Genomic DNA, 17,538 nt, shown 5'->3' with positions numbered 1-17,538 from the left:
ATACAGGTTGTTTCGGATGCTTCCAGTTTTTCTCCTGGACTGAAAAAGTCAAAGGAAGTAGTCAGCCACAGGTCTCTTAGAAGGGATTCCTCTGGTTTCCTGAGGTGCAGCTTCAAATATGATAAACTCCTTCTGGAGATGCTCATCAAGCTCCAAAATGGCTGCCACATTACCACACCTAGGACATATTCCAAAAGAAGAAATTAAGTAATGCAAACCAGCACATTTAGATCTAAATAGTAACTGTCACACACAAAGAGTTACTGGACTGCTATAAGATAAAAAAGAAACACCTATAACAGTAGTTTGGAGCAGACCACACTGTTAACACGGTCTCATTAAAATGCCATTTGTAGCCCTCCATCACCAGCTGATGAGCTCTGCAGATCATGCTGATATCATTGGCAGCATTAAACTGTGCCACCACATCACTACCAAACAGATATCCAGCTCCTCTGGGACTCACACCCCACCCTGTGGTGTCTACAGACAAGAAAAGAAAGCAAACCATCTTGTTATTAACAGCATACTGAAGGCCTTTCCTTTATGTCGTACATTACATTAGACTCTCTCACCTTCTGGGTCAGACCACAGTAGGTCACACATGGGTCCATCATGAGGAACTTCCTGTTTTCGGTCAATAGTCCTGATCTGATCCAGAGTTTGAATAGATGGAGAAAGGCCACCATGCACACAAAATATCTGAGGAGCAAAAACAGTGTTACTTTTATTCTAAAAGGATGCATTAAATGTATCAAATTCATACAACAAGAGTTGTATTTCAAATAAATATGGTTCCTTTAAACCATCTATATTTAAAAAAAAAAAAGGGGGAAAATTTATCAGTTTTCACACAAAAAAAAATTAAGCAGCTGTGTTCATTGATAAGAAATGTTCCTTGTGAACCAAATCAGAAGGATCATGTGACACTGAAGACTGGAGTAATGGCTGCTAAATAAGAAATGGATTACATTATTAAAATATAAAGTGGAAATATACAGAATTATAAGAGGACGTACCTTGCCATCAACAATAGCAGAGAGGGACAGGTAATCAAAGATCTCTGTGCAGTACCTCCAGACTGTAACAGAGCCGTATTTTCTAAGACACTCGTCATAAAAGCCATACACCTGCGTGATCTGCCTTGACTCGTGATTTCCTCTGATCAGCGTTATTCGGTCAGGGTATCGCACCTGAAGACAGAAATATAATTGACTGTGAATAAGGGCAGACTACGGAGTACAGAACGGCTTTAACACACACACACAAAGCAAACAAGATTAACTTCAGGACAGATACTGCACCTTTAATGCTAGCAGCAACAGAAAAGTCTCCACACTATAGAAACCTCTGTCTACAAAGTCTCCCATGAAGAGGTAGTTTGTCTCTGGAACTTCACCTCCCACCTGAAGACCCAGAGGACAATGATAGGAGTCAAACGACACAGCACAACTTACACCGGTCCATAAGTTCCAAGTTTGAAAGTAAAAGTATTGCAAATTTAACAAATGCCATATTGCATTCTTAATCACTTACCCTAAATAGCTCCTTTAAATCATAAAATTGCCCATGTATATCACCACAGACCTGCAAATTAAATAAATAAATAGAGAGCCGATTTCACAATGGCATAATTATGTTAAAGGTTATAAATGTAATGGACACAGAAATACTCACGGTGACGGGAGAATCTACCCTCTGAACATTACTCTCTTCCACCAGAATCTCCCTATAAAGCAAAACCATGACATTTACAGCATAAATAATGTAGCTTTTGCAACTTTAATTCAAAACAAGCAACTGTATATTTATATACAACTTAATAAAAGTAAGCACCGGTCATTTAGATGCACACGGGTTGTGCATAGCAGAGTAAAACGAATAAGTACAACAAACGCATAATGGTATCCTGTCTCTTGAACACCTAAGCATTACCTCGCTTTGGCACACAGTGCCTTGACTTCATTTTCCTTGATAAGTTCACAGCGTCTGAGTTGCTCAATCTGTCTGTCCAAGTCAATGACGTCGCCCATCATGACACACATGCATACACACTCACAGAAATACTCCTCAATGTGAGGCTGATAAAACCCCTGACTCTCACTGGCTCTCCAGTCCTCTGTTAGTCTCACAGAGACCACGAACACACTCAGCCTCCTGAGAAATGAAGAGACTATGAGGTTGTGCACATAATTACACACACCGAGATGATCCCAAAAGATGCCAAGATGAAAAAATGACTGCAAAACAGAGATAAGAATCATCAGAAATGTCAAACAATCATATGCATGCTTGAAACCCACTTGAGACAAATGTCCCAGTGAGTCTTTTAGTGTATCAGAGCGTTTAATAAGAAAATCTTTTTCAAAAATAATATTAACAGCACTAATAATAATAATTTATATTAATATATTGTTTTTAATTTAAATATTTATATCAATATTCAAACAGTATTTTTTTCTTTATTAGTTATAAGCGGTTAACGTTACATTCATTAATTTACTGAATTAGAATTTCGGTGTTATTTTCAATGTCATTAATAATACAACAAATTAAACTCTTTTAATTCTTCACTTTCTTGGACGCAACTTAGCCGTTCATTTTGACGACCTCTTTGCATTTTAGTTTTCAATCGAGTATCTTACAATTTTATTGCAAAAATTATAATTGCAAAGCCTGGTTTACAAAAAATAGAGTAGGGACAAAGCGGTTAGCATGAATGCTAGTCGTGCTGTGCCGTGTTTGTTTGAGCTTTCTGCTAAAGTACGTCTAAAATAAGAACAGCATTTCACACGTTGAAATGTACGTTTAAATAAATAACGAATACCTTGGGTTTTGGATTAAATCCGTTTAGGCATCCGTTGTTGCTTTTGTAGATGGTAAATTGGTAAAGCGGCGTATGCAAGTGTGACCATCACAACAACAAGCCCACTGTTCGGCTCATCTTTCAAAATAAAGGTGCCGATCACCTGTTCTACATGACAGCATATATAATTAAATTGCTCTTAATAATGACATATATATATATATATATATATATATATATATATATATATATATATATCGTAAAATAAAAATGAATGAGTGGAAAAATCTTGATCTGACAGAAAATGTTAAGATTGTTAAACCGTCTATCATGATGCAATTTTTTGAACAGTATAAACTTTAAATGTGGGATATATGAAGATATTATACGCGTGTAACCTTTAGTTCAAGTTAATTACATTTAAGATGACACTATAACTAATATTAATGGAAATGAAACCAAGAAAGATCTATTTGTTCTTGTGGTATATTCCAAATGACTGTTAGTATTTTGAAATCGAATGTCGTTTGAAAAAGCGCTTTTTCCTGTTTCAGAATGTATGACGACACGCGCTGTGATTGGCCGAACCGGCGCGGCGAAAGACCTCCATGATATTTGGCGCCATTTGTCGAAAACAATCCAACTACACTAAAACCTACATTATTTGGGAATATGGGATTTCTTCTTTAGATTCAAATATACTTCTGATTTTAGAGATTACATTTCCACGTAAGGTGGGTTTGAGGGTCGGTTATTATCACATGTTATGTTTGGTTTTCGCCGGTTTTGGAATGTATATCGTTGTTTGGGAAATGTGTAGATAGGCTTTGTGTTTACGTAAATTCGTTGCCGTACTAATATTTTATGCACTGTACACTGTATATTTAGAGTATGTATCAACGTATCCCTCAAGGAAGGAAAAGAACCGGTGAGTGTCTGTAATGTTTATGCATATTGTACAAACACATAGTTGACAGGTAAACATTTAATAAGTGCGATTATGGAGACGTCATTCATTCAGACTTCAACTGCAACTGTTGTATACAAATGTACATGTCGTAAATATGTTTAAGTAAGCTTTGAATGTGAGAATGTGGCTTTGTTTTGTGTGCTTGTGTTTAAACTCGTTTAAAATCCTTGGTTTTGTCTGTTAAATCTATACAGATCTATAGTTTGGGGTTGAAACGATGGCTGGGGCCGTGGCTATGGCGGCTGTCATAGAGGATTTTGAGGGTCAGGTATGTGTCACAAAAAAGTTGTAATGCTGATTTGTTAAAGTACTGATTTTCTATTAAAAAAAAACAATGATTTGCAGCAGTTTACATTGTTGCTCTGTTTCTCCAGCCGTGTAAGAAGTTGAGGAAGGATGGTGATGCACCATCTGTCAAAACTATTACTAACTACTTTATGCCCAAGCCGGTGGAGAAACCATTCTCACCACCACGGTCTAACAATATTATGGACTACTTTAAAAGGACCTCGCCTGCACAAGAATTAAAAAGCTGCTCTCTAGTAGCTAAAGAAAGCTCCCCGCAACCTTCAGAGCAAGCAAGTCGTGAAATCCCTGGGAAACCTATTAGAGGACAGGGGCAGAAGCGAACCAGGAAGGCCAAAGACAACAAGAAGTCCAAAGAGGAGGATGCACAGGTGGTCACGGATGATGTTGTCTTGATAGAAAGTCCCAGTGAATCATTTGTAAAGGAAAGCAAAACTGCTGTCCTTCCAGCTCAAACCTGTCATGATGCCTCCTCTGATAAAGAATCTGACATAAGGAAGAATGTCACAGAGCCTGATCCAGATGTCCTGATGATTAAGAATTCTGCAGAAAGTTCTGAACAAAGACCCTCATTAAACCAAAGCAGGAGGAAAGACTGTGCAAACAGAAAATCTGCTGTGAGGAGAAACCGAAAGGCAAAAGGTGTCTGTGAAGAGACTAAGGAATGTGATGCTGATGCACAAGAGCCTGTGTGTGAGACTAAATTGGAGGAAAGTGCAGAAAAGAAAAGCGGCACCGTCACAATCTCATTCAAAGACTTTGTGCAGAATCAAAGTCAAGAGCAGGAAGAGAGCAATGTGATTCCCATGACTGACACTGCTGACACATCAAGTGAAGGAAACCCCTGTAATGATCAGAGTGGATCTGCAGTCGGTCCTCTACAGGTGTCACCACGAACTCTCACGATTCAAGCTGAGGTGCATCCCATTTCCCCTGATCATCTTGAGTCTGTCAAAGTTGCCAAGGAGTTAAAAGTCGCATCTATTTTTAGTGGGAAAAAAAAAAGTAAATCAAAAGAGGACAAGAGTTTGTCTGATCCTGTCCCGGAGAGTAAACCAGATGTATTGCCTGACCGCAAAAGGAAATCTAATGTTGTTCTTCTTGAGGAAGATCTGGAACTTGATGTGGTGGAGTCCAGCTCAATTCCTAAAAGCACTGAGGCAGAGAGAAAGCAGTTTATGAATGCCTTTAAGCAGCCTAGTCTTGATGGTTTTAAAAGCAAAACCAACAAGGGTCAGAGCAAGCAGAACCAGGTTCAAGAGAAAGTCCTGGAGGCAGCAGACAATCAACCTGAAAAATCTCTTGAGAGCAAAACTGAAGAAAAATCTATTGAGAACAAAACTGAAGTGACCAGCTCAGAGCAGCATGATGAGCAGAAGAGCTGTCCAGGTGACAAAAAGAAGCAAATTAGGAAATCTGGGAAGAAGGGGCAAGCTAAGAAAGCTGAAGATGCACAAGCTGCAACTCCGAAACCTGAAGAACCTCCAACAGAAGTCGACAAAGACAGTAGCCCAGCTCATAATGACAACGGTGAAAAAGCTGTCAGAGAGCTGAGGAGGTCGACCAGAGAGCTTTCACGAAGACAGTCAGCCGTTGTGCTTAATACCGCACCACAGAAGAAAGAGAGGCAAGAGGACACAAAGAAAGATGATGAGAACCAAAATACACCGTCTCCCTCTCTGGCCTCTGCCCCAAAATCTCAAAGGCCCAAAAGAGGCATGTATACAGCTGAAATGCTCTGCCCACCAGACATGAAAGGCAGCCCTATCAGGTGAGATTCACTTTTTAATTTCTTACTTTAATTGGTTTTTGTGAAGTACGTGAGACAATAAATCATACATTTTATTTGATAGGATGAGAATCACCAGGGTATTTCCATCCTCTGCTACAAAAGCTGGTGATTTTGAAATATCAAGTCCTCTCTCAACACAGGTAACTAACGTTTATGATTGTTGTATGTAACATTTTTCTTAAATATAGTATATGGGTGTTTATATAAGTATTGTGTTTTTATATAATTATTTTATAAGCAATATGTGTAATCTAAATGAAATAATTATATTTTATTAAAATAAAATTGTTATGAGTAGTTGTTTTAAGACTGAAGATTACTCACAGAAACTCTTCTTTGTTAGGAATTAAATGCAGTTAAAAAAAGAAAGCAAGCTAGAAAGTTGGTGCAGAAAGCCAAAGCTCTTCAACAAAGCAAAAAGGACACTAATAAGGAAAAAGACACTGTACGACGCTCTACAAGAAGCAAAGAGTCCATCATAAATTACTGTGAAGATGAGGTAAGATAGTGGGTGTGTTAAAAGTGAATTTGTGTAAATGTTCTATCCTTGCAGGAAGTTTTTTTATAAATCAAGTTATTCTTTTATTTTTATCATTTATATAATATCTTCTTTTTAGGATTCTGTAGTGTTTTTGGAGGAAAGCAAAAGCACTCCAGTCACCTCACAGGAAAATGACAAAAGCCAGAAGAAGCTTCGTAGTTTGAATGAAGTTTTGGGTAAAAATACATCTCAAAATAAAACACCTAAGACTCCTGCAAGTACGTTACACTGACGCAAATAGTTAAAATTAAGTCAACACCTTAATATTGTTTTTATTAATTAATGCATTTTATTTTTTCCTTTTCTTTTTCAGCTTCTAAAGTGGCTCCTCTGTTCGGTGAGAAAAAAGCTCAAAGACCGTCAACTGTCATCTCCATTTTTGACGACAGCAGGTATTACACCAGTAGTAACAGACAGTAATTGAATTGGAAAATTCTCTTTATTTCTTTTACTTTCTTGTCAGTGTTAAATTCTAATAAATGCCTGTCCCTCCAAACTCAACCCTGTCAGTCGAGAGGCATCTGAGAACTCACAAGATGATGAGCAGTTCAGAGCAAAGAGAGAGTTTCTGAAGAGTGGCCTTCCGGAGTCCTTCAAAAAGCAGATTGCAAAGACAGCAGCCAGCCGAGAGGCTTACAGTCAGGCCTGTGCTTCCTTCCAGACAGTGGTTCATGTCCAGCAGAGGGCTGCGGGTAAGCTTACAGGTGTTCTCTAGATTGTGTTCTCTAATTGTGTGTATTTGAGACTAATGTGCTCATTTCTTTCCATGTCAGATTGTTCTGTTTGGAACCTCCAGTGGCCCACAAATCCCTTCCTGAGTTGTTTGAAGGAGTCCTATAATTTACCATCTGTACCTCTGATGTCTTTGGAAATGTTTTTGGGTTATGCTACAGTTCCTGCGAAGAGAGCCGGTTGCCATCAGGTTGTTAATCTTTTGGTGAACATTGTTATATTTATGTGTTTTGCATTTTTTTTAAATTCAGTATTTCAGTGTTTGTTTATATACATTACCGTACAAAAGCTTGGGGTCAGTAAAATATTTTTTTTTCTGAATGAAATTAATACTTTTTTTCAGTGAGGATGCATTCAATTAATCAAAAAGAAGTAACTTGTTTTTTATTATTTAGATGTCCTGTTGTCGAAGATCTGAATTTTCTGAGCCAATCAGGCTGCATCTTTTGGAGGAGATGAGAATCTCCAATCCCTCTTTCCCTCATCAACGCTTTTTTACGTGGTTTGTCAAGAGACGTGAGGACTGCATCCTCCAGGCCTCTGCCTCAGGTGACTACGATTAAATAATTTTGTTGTTTTGCTTACAGTAAGATATTATTCTTAGGCAGAAATGCATTCATAATCAGACGTGTATCCCAGAATAATTGACAGATTGTTTCAGATTTCCTTCATTTATTTGATTATCTATAGAACTTGAAGGTGAGTCTAAAGTGTCCTGCCCTGCTGAATCGTCTGATGGTGTCGGAAGGAAACGGAAGCGTGTGGATGAAGGAGAGACAACAGGCAAAGTGGGTAAAAAACCAAAGTCCAATCGCACAGAAGGGGATGTCATAGTGATTGAAGAAAGTCCACCATCAGGAGGTCAGGCAGCACAGAATGTCTCCGACACGGTGCCGTCTGGCAGAAGACGAAGAGGTCGATCACTAAGGCAAAAGCAGAAAGAAGAGCCCAAGCCAGCAGAGTTGATCTCACCTGTGGGAAACCAGAATGATGTCGTCATTATAGTGGATGCCCCTGTCCCAGAAAATTCAAGTACAGAAGGTGAATATTAAATATGTGTTTAGGCAATCTTTTTTTCTGCCCTGAAAAGTTTTCTTCTAAAAGACTGCTTGAAAAAATTACTTTACATTATTTAATGAGCCTTAGTTGTACAGTGAATAAGAGTATAAAAGTGTGGGGTTTATCTTATTCTCATCAAGGCTATGTTTATTTGTTGGAAATGACCGTAAAATCTGTTATTACAAAGTATTATTTAAATAAAAATTACACTTTAAAATGTTTTCTATTTATAATAAAGTATTTTATTCCTGTGATAGCAAAGCTGAATTTTCAGCAGTCATTTCTCCAGTTTTCAGTGTCACATTATCCTTCAGAAATCAGCCTAATATGATGATTTGATGCTTAAGAAACATTACTTATCAAATTTGAAAACCGTTGTGCTGCTTAATATTTTTGTGGAAACCATGGTCCAATTTTTTTTTAGGATTCTTTGATGAATCAAAAGAAGAGTGTTTATTTGAAAGAATTTTTTGTAACATTATAAAAGTCTTTACTGTCACTCTTGATCAAATTAATGCATCCTTGCTGAAAAAAATAAAACTCTTAATTTATTTAAAAGAAAATGTTGCCAACCCCAAATTTTTGAACGGTAGTGTATTTATAACATTGTTGATAGTTGTTCTTCGTCTTATTTCTCATGAATTGAACCCAAGGTGTTATGAAATACCTGTTTTTTTATTTTTTGTAATGTGGTTGTTCATGTTTTATTTCTAGATCGAGTGAAAGAGGATGTGCTTTGGACGGAGAAGTATCAGCCGCAGCACTCCAGTGAAGTAATCGGGAATATGGAGTCTGTCTGGAGGCTACACAGGTTATTTTGCTGTCTAGTTTAAACAAAGATGGTGAAAGATCCCATTCACTTATTGACATGTCAGTAATGAATATTCTTTTTTTTTTTTCATATTTTGAAATATTTTTTCATTTTGTTCATTACTGTTAGCTGGCTGAAAGAGTGGAAATTGAGAGCTGACCGGGAAGAGAAGAGGAAACAGCAGGAAAAGAAGCAAGAGGAGGACAGTAATGGTATGTAAAGATGCTAAATGACACAGTACTAGCTGTTTTGCTTGCCATATTTAAAATCACTGTCTCAACATTATTCCTATCCAGACTCCTGGATCATAGGTGAAGGCCTGGATGAGACAGAAGATCATTTGTGTAACACGCTTCTTATCACTGGACCCACTGGAGTGGGCAAGACTGCTGCAGTCTATGCCTGTGCACAAGAACTCGGATTCAAGGTGTGGTTCATTTTTCAATTTTCTTTACTATTTTGGAATTGTCTGTCATTCAAAAAAGGAAAGTGTTTCTACCAACCCTGTTGGTTTTCTCTCTCAAGGTATTTGAGGTGAACTCCTCGTCTCAAAGGAGTGGTCGACAGATCTTATCCCAGCTGAAGGAAGCCACTCAGTCCCACCAGGTGGACATCCAGGGTGTCAATGCTCAAAAACCGTCCTACTTCAGCAATTATAGCAGCAACAGCACCACCGTCAAACCTGGCAACTCTCCCAGTATGAATGTTTTCTTCCTTGGTGATAACAATAAAATGTATACTCTGTATGACTTTTTGCCTGAGTTCTCAGTGTCTCTTCCAATTACAGGGAAGTTAAATTCCCCCAGAAGGGTTGTATCATCGCCCAGGAAGCCGCCTCAGTCCCCTCGAAGTGCTTCATCCAGAAGAGGAGGCTTGGTTCCGACATCTCTGGCCAGTTTCTTCAAAGCAGGTGGAAGAGAAACAAACAGTCAAGACAAGAAAACACAGCCTGGTAATGAATCAAAATCCAGTAATCAAAGTCAAGTGTTTCCAAACACAAATATTGAATTGATATTGACATTTATTGTGAGCCATATTTACAAGTTGTTTTTATGCTTCATATTTGAGATATTTCTATGGCATTTCTTCTTTTGCTCTACATGCTACTTTAGTGCTCAAGCAACATTTCCTATTATTATCAATGTTCAAACAGTTGTGTTGCTTAATATTTTGTGGGAACTGGTCCTTTTTTTCCTGTATCCAATGATGAATATAAGTTCAAAAGAACAGCTGTTAATGTGATGTTTTTATTTTATTTTAATTTAATGTTTTCAAGCTTCATGTTTGAGACCTTTATATGGCATTTCTTGTTTTCTTTTAGTCTTAAAAGCATGTCCGAAAAAGTCTGCCAAAGTAAAAGAGGCTGACAGCAAGGAGTGCCCCGGGGGAACATCAGCGGGCACCAAGATCTCCACTGAAGACCAGGACAAGAGGACTGCCACATCCCTCATCTTATTTGAGGAGGTGGACATCATTTTTGATGATGACGCTGGATTTCTGGCTGCAATAAAACACTTCATGACTACAACCAAGAGACCAGTTATTCTAACAACCAGTGGTGAGTAAAGTTGGCAGTGAACAGAAAGTTACAGTTTGTGATTATATGAATCAGTCATCATGGGACTTGTTTTGTGCAGATCCAATCTTTGGTGCTGCATTTGATGGATACTTTGAGGAAATCCATTTCAAATCTCCTTCAGTGGTAAGTCCACTTAATTTCTTTTCTCCTTTGCCAAAATGTTTTTCTTGTTTGTGATTGTCGATAATTTTGACTTTTCCAGGAGGATGTATCTAGCTACCTCCAGCTGCTGTGTCTAGCAGAAAACATGAGAACAGACACTAAGGATCTGTCCTGTCTGCTGGACTGGAACAGGTGTGACATTCGTCAAAGCCTCCTGCACATGCAGTTTTGGGCCTGCAGTGGTGGTGGACAGCAGGTGCATCGGCCTTTGCCGTCCTCAGGTAAAGATATGACTCTGAAAAAGTACATTAAGAACTCTTGGCTGTATATCGTAATATGTGAATATACTCATCAAAAACAACTTGTTTCAATCTGTAGAGCTCACAGGGGACGTCAAGAGTGACATTCACCATCAGTCCGTCAAAACTCAGGATGTAAATGAGGATAAACTACCACCCTGCCACACTGCATGCACAGAGAGTTTGCTAGGGATCCGAAATATGCAAACAGAAAATATTGCAGATTTTCTCCTAAAGGTGAGTGTTTATCTCCCTAATGTAAAAGCCACTAATGGTGTTTATTTATTTTTTAAGGTATTAATAGTTTTATTCAGAAAGAATTCATTAAATCAAACATGACAGTAAAGAAGTTTGTAATGTTAAAAAAGATTTCTGTTTAAACTAAATAAATAAATAAATGCTTTTGTTTTGAATTTCAAAGAATTCTGGGGATTTGTATATAAATTCATATGTATATGTCTGTGTGTGTGCGCGCACAATATTTTGTCTAAACGAAAATAAAAACTAAAAACAATCATTTTAAAATGTTCATTTGCATATTTGCTAAACCTGATAAAAGTGTTAAGTTTTCAGTGTTTTTAAAGATTAAGTGAGTGCTAGATGATTGCTAAGGTAATCCACATGTATAAATAGGAGAAATGAGCATGTGCCATGTAAGATCCAACACAAGCTGATTTAAAAACCATAAAGAATTTGTTCCTGATCAATCTATTCATATCTTACAGCATGAGTCTTCAGTAATAGACAGCGTTAGGTGCTGGGATCTTCTCTCAGAGGTCCATAGAAGGGGAGTGAATCTTCTCTACTCGAATATGGAGAGTCTGCTTCCTCTGCCAACTCGTCTTTTACCACAGTCTACACTCAAATCACAACCAACACCAAACCCACAGTCCCACCCTGAGCAAGTACCTCAGACTGTGAGGTTGGAAATTTTGGAAGAGCCTTCTGATGATGGTAGTCCCCTTAAAGTGTCCTCTAGAATGAGGGGGCGGAAAAAGATGGCCATTGACAATAAAGACGTTTTCCAGTCTGATTCAGAGTCGGAGGACGACTTCCTCTCACTGCAAAAAAACAGCCGAGATCCTGCTCAAAGCACTAATGTAGATCCAGCCAATGTGTCCAAAGCTGAGCCGATAAATCCAAGGCGTGTTGTGTTATCCGAAGCTGAAAGGAAGAAGAGCAAGCCAGTGATGCAGTGCCTAAGCAGTTTAGCAGAGTATATGGACCACATGTCCTTCCTGGACTCCTCACTGCACTACCAGCCGTTACAAACGGAGGGTTCCTGCAGACCACAAGTCTTTGGCTGGACTGGTGCAGAGGTCAAGAGTGGGATGACCGATGACATTCGGTTAGAGTGTGTAAGCCGAGTAAATGGTGTTAATGTCAATGAAATCCATGCTGCATTGGGGCATTTGAGTTTTAGGAAGTGCCAGGCTATAGTCTCTGAAGCCTGGGACAGAGCACAGCAACTGGAGGAGGAGATCAGAAGAGAGGCAGAGGAGGAGCTCACCCTCCCAGTGGCTCCACACAAAGATGGCTTTAGCCTCACTCAAACTACACCTTGTGACCCAAGGTGAGAATTTAGCTCTCCTAGTTTTTTGCTTATTATTTATATTCCACAATATTTCCAAGATTGGGTCATGCAGCTAAATACTACGACTTTTGCATAAATATTGTCCTAATTTCCTGCTTATTAATAGTTAGTAAGGTAGTTATTAAGTTTATGTATTGGGTAGGATTGGAGATGTAGAATATGGTCATAAGATAAGCAACTAGTTAATGGTGAGAATTGGTCCCTATACTAAAGTGTGTATGTATGTACATGTAGTACAATGTAGTAAATAAATGGTGTATATATTAATATTCAATATTATATAAAAAAATTAATATATTAAAATACTGAAAGTTTCCTGAACATTTTGAATGATGCAAACAAATCTTTGAATTGGAATTTTTGTTTTAAATAACATAAAGCAGTTTTTTATACTAATGTTTAAATCAGACATGCTATTAAAATGTCTTAATGGTCTTAAACTTACAAGTTCAAGGCAAGGATCACAAAACTATTATGACATTCTTTATAAACCTAAAAACTGCTTTAAATACCATTTTATTTTGTCACCAGCACAATCGTAGATAAACATAAAACTAATATTTATATTTCCCAGCCTTAGTCTCATTGTTTTAGATTACACTGACCTTTCTTTGTCCTATGAGGCGGTTTGTACACAACATTGTTATATAAAAAGTAATCTCGTGCTAATTTTGTTTTGTATAGGGTGATGGAGAGGAGAAGTGAAGAGATGAAGTCGATGCTCTCCAGATCAGCTGGAACGCTTGGAAACCAGGCAGCAGCAGCTCTAGACTACCTTCCCTCTCTACGTGCCATCTGTCGGTCAGAGAAACTGAAGGAGCAGGGAAAGATCAAACGCAGGTGAGAGTTCAGCAGACACATTCATAGCCTGTCTGCAGTACAGGTTAGTTATTAGTTACAGAATTACACATTTAGGCAAGGCAAGTTTATTTATTTTAGCACATTTCATACACAGTGGTAATTCAAAGTGCTTTATATAAAAGGACGTGAAATAGTCACTAAAAATAATAATAGTTATCACAACAATAAAAACAAGGAATTAAAAAAAATAAAACAAAAGTTAAATTAAGCACAGTGCTCATTTAACAAATGCACAGCTAAACAGATGAGTTTTGAGTCTGGATTTAAATGTGGCTAATGTTTTAGCACATCTGATCTCTTCTGGAAGCTGGTTCCAACTGCGGGCGGCATAATAGCTAAAAGCGGACTCCCCTTGTTTTGTGTGAACCCTTGGTATTTCTAACTGACTCGATCCTAATGATCTGAGTGGTCTGTTAGGTTTATATTCAGTGAGCATATCTCCAATGTATTTAGGTCCTAGGCCATTGAGTGATTTATAAATGAGTAAAAGTACTTTAAATCAATCCTAAATGTAACTGGAAGCCAGTGTAAGGACCTGAGGACTGGTGTGATATGCTCAGATTTTCTGGTTCTAGTCAGAATCCTGGCAGCAGCGTTCTGGATGAGCTGCAGCTGTCTAATGGGCTTCTTGGGAAGGCCGGTGAGGAGACCATTACAATAATCCACCCTGCTGGTGATAAAGGCATGAACAAGTTTCTCCAAGTCTTGACTGGAAACAAAACATCTAATTCTTGCAATGTTTTTGAGATGATAGTATGCTGATTTAGTTACTGCTTTGACATGACTACTAAAACTAAGGTCTGTCTCCAGAAACACCCCAAGATTTTTGACTTGATTTTTAGTTGATTGACCCCTAGAGTCAAGGTATGCATTCATCTTGAGAACTTCGTCTTTGTTTCCAAATGCAATGACTTCAGTTTTCTCCTTGTTTATCTGAAGAAAGTTCTGGCACATCCAACTGTTAATTTCATCAATGCATTGGCAGAGGAAGTCAGTGGGGCTGTAGTCATTTGGAGATAAGGCTAGGTAAATCTGGGTATCATCAGCATAGCTGTGATAGGCAATTTGGTTCTTTCTCATTATTTGACTTAGTAGGAGCATATACAGGCTAAACAAGAGTGGTGCAAGAATTGAGCCTTGTGGGACTCCGCATGTCATGGACATCCACTTAGACTTATGCTGATTTAGTTACAGTTAGTACAATCCTGATTTATTGGCATCATTTGCTTCCACTAGGTGGTGCACCAGTGATACTTTTCTATATTAATGTATTAAGATGTATTAGGGATGCACCAAATGTTTGGCAAACACAGACAGTGAGAGATTGTTCAGTACTGCATGGCATGCCTTCGATGAGAATAATAATGACAATAATAATAATAATAATTACAACAGCTCTATTAATACATTTATTATAACATTCACACATAGTGTTCAAATTGAGATCTGTAATATTTTTCTGTTTTAAAAGAATTCTGTTCTGCTCAGTAAAAAATACAAAAACAGTAATATTGTGAAGTATTATTACAATTTTAAATAAATGTTTTGTAGTGAAAATATGGTAAAATATAATTGATTGCTGTGATCTAAGCTGAATTTTCAGCATCATTAGGTCTAGTCTTCATTGTCACAGAACATTTCAGAAATCATTCTAATATGCTGATTTACTGCTCCAGTGTCCAGTCTAGTTTTCCTTATTTCCTATTTTCCTATTTTTTCTTTAGCCAGTCACATGCCTGATTCATGAAGGGGGTCTCAAAAATGGCCAAAAAATAGTTTTATTTTACTAACTTAATTTTAAGTTAAGTTGTTTTTGTTGGTATATATCTGCTAGAATTTAAAAAAATGTTCAGTATTAAATAAGTATTTTTAAATTGTTGTTTTGCAATTGATTTTTTTCTTTGAGAAGTAAGACAAAACAGTGAAAAGAACATTTTTGCTATTCAATTTATGCAAGGGTGAAAAAATGGGTAAAATGGGTAAAAATGCGAAAAAGCGAATTTGACCAGTGTTTCATTTTGTTCGGCTTCGGCCTCTGCCAAGAATTTTCATTTCTTGAACAGCCAAGAGGTGTGGAAACTGTGGCTAGCAAAATTTATTTAATCATTTGACTTTGAGATATCTTTTGGTTCAAAGTCTGGTGTACTCTCTTGACGACCTTATGAGCCTGAAATGTTCATTAAAGTTGTAAAAACACAAGAATTTCTCTGTAGTGTTCTCGTAACTGCTGGGTGTCTCTAATGCTCAACACACCCTCGTTTGTGAATAGACTCTGTCTTTTGTTACACTTCCAAAGTGAGATCACTTCCAGTTATTCAGATGCCGCACATCTGAACAGTGACAAGGGGAAACTCCCTTTTCACAGTAGGCACATTTCACTAGTTAAGACTGCACACGCTATATTTACATTAGATAAATAAGTCACATGAAAACATATGTCAGTAATACTTACTGTCTGGTTAAACACTCTATTTGATGCCTACAATGGTAACCACACCTTTTCTTTAAATTTGTGTCTCAAATACAATGTGTTTAGCACCTGAGGCAATTTTTTTTGTTTTTGCTGTGCTGTCAAAGAAGTGTGAAAATGCAACTTGGCCACAGTTCATGGGACTAAAAAAGCAGCGGAGGGGACAGGATGTGGCTTTTGCAAAGCTGAAATATGACTTGGTCACAATTTAACCAGCAATGTTTTATTTTTATTCATGGCGGTACAAGTCTTGCATTTTGTCACCATTTGTTTTGTTTTAAATGGTGACATTCACTCGCCTTGCAGTGCCAAAACTTAATTTAAAGATTCGCTTTAACATAAAATAATCATAGTGTTGTGTGTGTGTGTGTGTGTGTGTGTGTGTGTGTGTCCCTTCTTCTACAGGTTCTTGCACTATTTGGACGGTATACACTTCAATCTTCCTAAAAGCACAGTGGAGTTCCTGGCTTCCGAGTTCCCTTAAATTACACGCATCTTTAGGCAGCCACTTAATGCATTTGTACAGTAATATATACTCAGAAGGAGTGTGGTTTTATGTTGTTGTGTGGACAGCACATATTTGTACTGTTTTAAATTTGCTGTTTACCATTATGAAGATGGTTTGTTTTGTACTGTCATGCATCTTCCAAAATGTTTTATCAAGTAATAAATTTGGATTTGCTATTTGCCAGCAAACATGTTTTTCTCCAAATATGTATGTAAATTGCAAGAGCACTAGTGAACATGGTGCTATTTGAATTTTTGCACAGTTTGTGTATGATTTTTTTATTTTTTTTCCCTAACTCATAACTTTTATCACCTTTACGTGATGTGAGAAGCCACGTGAAACCTGGAGTCATGACACACTTTTCACTTCCACATCTTCTAAATGGGATGGTTTTAGTCCACTTGAATCTGGGAAGATAACTGTATACCTGTAAAACCAGTAAATGCAACATTTTGTTCTGTATGCAGTTTCAGTGTGACTGGAGTATATTTACTAGCTTGCAAAAATATGTGGCTTTGTTTGGTACAAGCAGAGCCCATTCCCATTCAAAGTGAAGTGGCACGTGCCCCCTCAGATTTTTGAGCCAAGTGGATTTTGAATGCAGCTTCCAAAAGACAAAAAATAGCCGATTAATATTTTCTATATTTAATATAATCACACCAGCGTGATTAGAGCGTGTCATATCATCAGCTGCTAAATTCAAATCTACTTCGTTGGCTGGAGCGCTGCGCATTATAACCAATCACACACGATTCTGTTGAGCTTATGAATGCAAGGACCAATCAGAGGCCTTCAGATGAGTCCTCGCTAAAATGCGGTGTTTTCTTCAGTCGCTTGCTGACTGAATACCTCTTTCTGGCGAATTCTCTTGTCAGAAACAATAATTAAGTGCAGATGTGTGTACGAATATGTAAGTAAGAGATTCATTTCATAGTGTAAACCGCTTCAATGATTTTAATGGGAGTTTTTGAGAGTGCTTGAACTCTAGACTGTCAGTAAAAATGTTCTTTGTTAATGAAAATGTTTTTGCTCTCTTTCTGTACAATGAAAGTGTTGTGATTATGATGCCAAGCAACCCCTTCAGCCGTGATTTATTCACGATACAGCA

General features: G+C 37.7%; 2 protein-coding genes across 3 annotated transcripts; one reads left to right on the top strand and one right to left on the bottom strand.

Moving 5' to 3' along the window:
- Positions 1-37: 37 nt before the first annotated feature.
- ppp4ca (protein phosphatase 4, catalytic subunit a) lies at positions 38-2,983 on the bottom strand. 2 transcript variants are annotated; one of them, XM_058768699.1, is made up of 9 exons: positions 2,828-2,983; positions 1,936-2,240; positions 1,678-1,729; positions 1,537-1,587; positions 1,305-1,406; positions 1,020-1,193; positions 576-702; positions 294-483; positions 38-178 (listed from the first exon to the last, which is right to left on the bottom strand). In XM_058768699.1, exons 2-9 carry the CDS (start codon positions 2,043-2,045, stop codon positions 49-51), a joined length of 936 nt encoding a protein of 311 aa, XP_058624682.1. In that variant the 5' UTR covers positions 2,046-2,240; positions 2,828-2,983; the 3' UTR covers positions 38-48. The 2 variants fall into 2 exon arrangements, with proteins under 2 accessions (XP_058624682.1, XP_058624683.1); XM_058768700.1 differs by having other exon boundaries at positions 1,936-2,157; positions 2,828-2,980.
- A 399-nt stretch (positions 2,984-3,382) lies between these two features.
- On the top strand, positions 3,383-17,360 carry atad5a (ATPase family AAA domain containing 5a). The gene is made up of 24 exons (XM_058771239.1): positions 3,383-3,540; positions 3,695-3,734; positions 3,971-4,044; positions 4,151-5,853; positions 5,936-6,014; positions 6,218-6,373; positions 6,492-6,633; positions 6,729-6,807; positions 6,926-7,107; positions 7,189-7,337; positions 7,543-7,696; positions 7,838-8,188; positions 8,921-9,017; positions 9,147-9,229; positions 9,314-9,444; positions 9,543-9,714; positions 9,805-9,969; positions 10,339-10,575; positions 10,655-10,719; positions 10,799-10,979; positions 11,077-11,234; positions 11,723-12,570; positions 13,276-13,431; positions 16,328-17,360. The coding sequence occupies exons 3-24, from the start codon at positions 3,994-3,996 to the stop codon at positions 16,404-16,406; spliced, it is 5,418 nt and encodes a 1,805-aa protein (XP_058627222.1). The 5' UTR covers positions 3,383-3,540; positions 3,695-3,734; positions 3,971-3,993; the 3' UTR covers positions 16,407-17,360.
- The last annotated feature ends 178 nt before the right edge of the window (positions 17,361-17,538 follow it).

This window comes from Onychostoma macrolepis, chromosome 03, assembly GCF_012432095.1.
Source record: "Onychostoma macrolepis isolate SWU-2019 chromosome 03, ASM1243209v1, whole genome shotgun sequence".
Classification (NCBI taxonomy): Eukaryota; Metazoa; Chordata; class Actinopteri; order Cypriniformes; family Cyprinidae; genus Onychostoma; species Onychostoma macrolepis.
The sequence above is the reverse complement of the archived record's forward strand: the minus strand, read 5'-3'. Positions and strand labels throughout refer to the sequence as shown.

Excerpts from the sequence above, each read along its gene's own strand:
- ppp4ca (XM_058768699.1), bottom strand. The coding sequence starts at position 2,045 with ATGTGTGTCATGATGGGCGACGTCATTGACTTGGACAGACAGATTGAG. Across the intron at positions 1,407-1,536 it reads ATTTAAAGGAGCTATTTAGG|GTGGGAGGTGAAGTTCCAGA; the intron begins GTAAGTGATTAA and ends CTGGGTCTTCAG. Across the intron at positions 703-1,019 it reads CTGCTATTGTTGATGGCAAG|ATATTTTGTGTGCATGGTGG; the intron begins GTACGTCCTCTT and ends TTTGCTCCTCAG.
- atad5a (XM_058771239.1), top strand. The coding sequence starts at position 3,994 with ATGGCTGGGGCCGTGGCTATGGCGGCTGTCATAGAGGATTTTGAGGGT. Across the intron at positions 6,374-6,491 it reads TAAATTACTGTGAAGATGAG|GATTCTGTAGTGTTTTTGGA; the intron begins GTAAGATAGTGG and ends TCTTCTTTTTAG. Across the intron at positions 10,980-11,076 it reads TCGGCCTTTGCCGTCCTCAG|AGCTCACAGGGGACGTCAAG; the intron begins GTAAAGATATGA and ends TTCAATCTGTAG.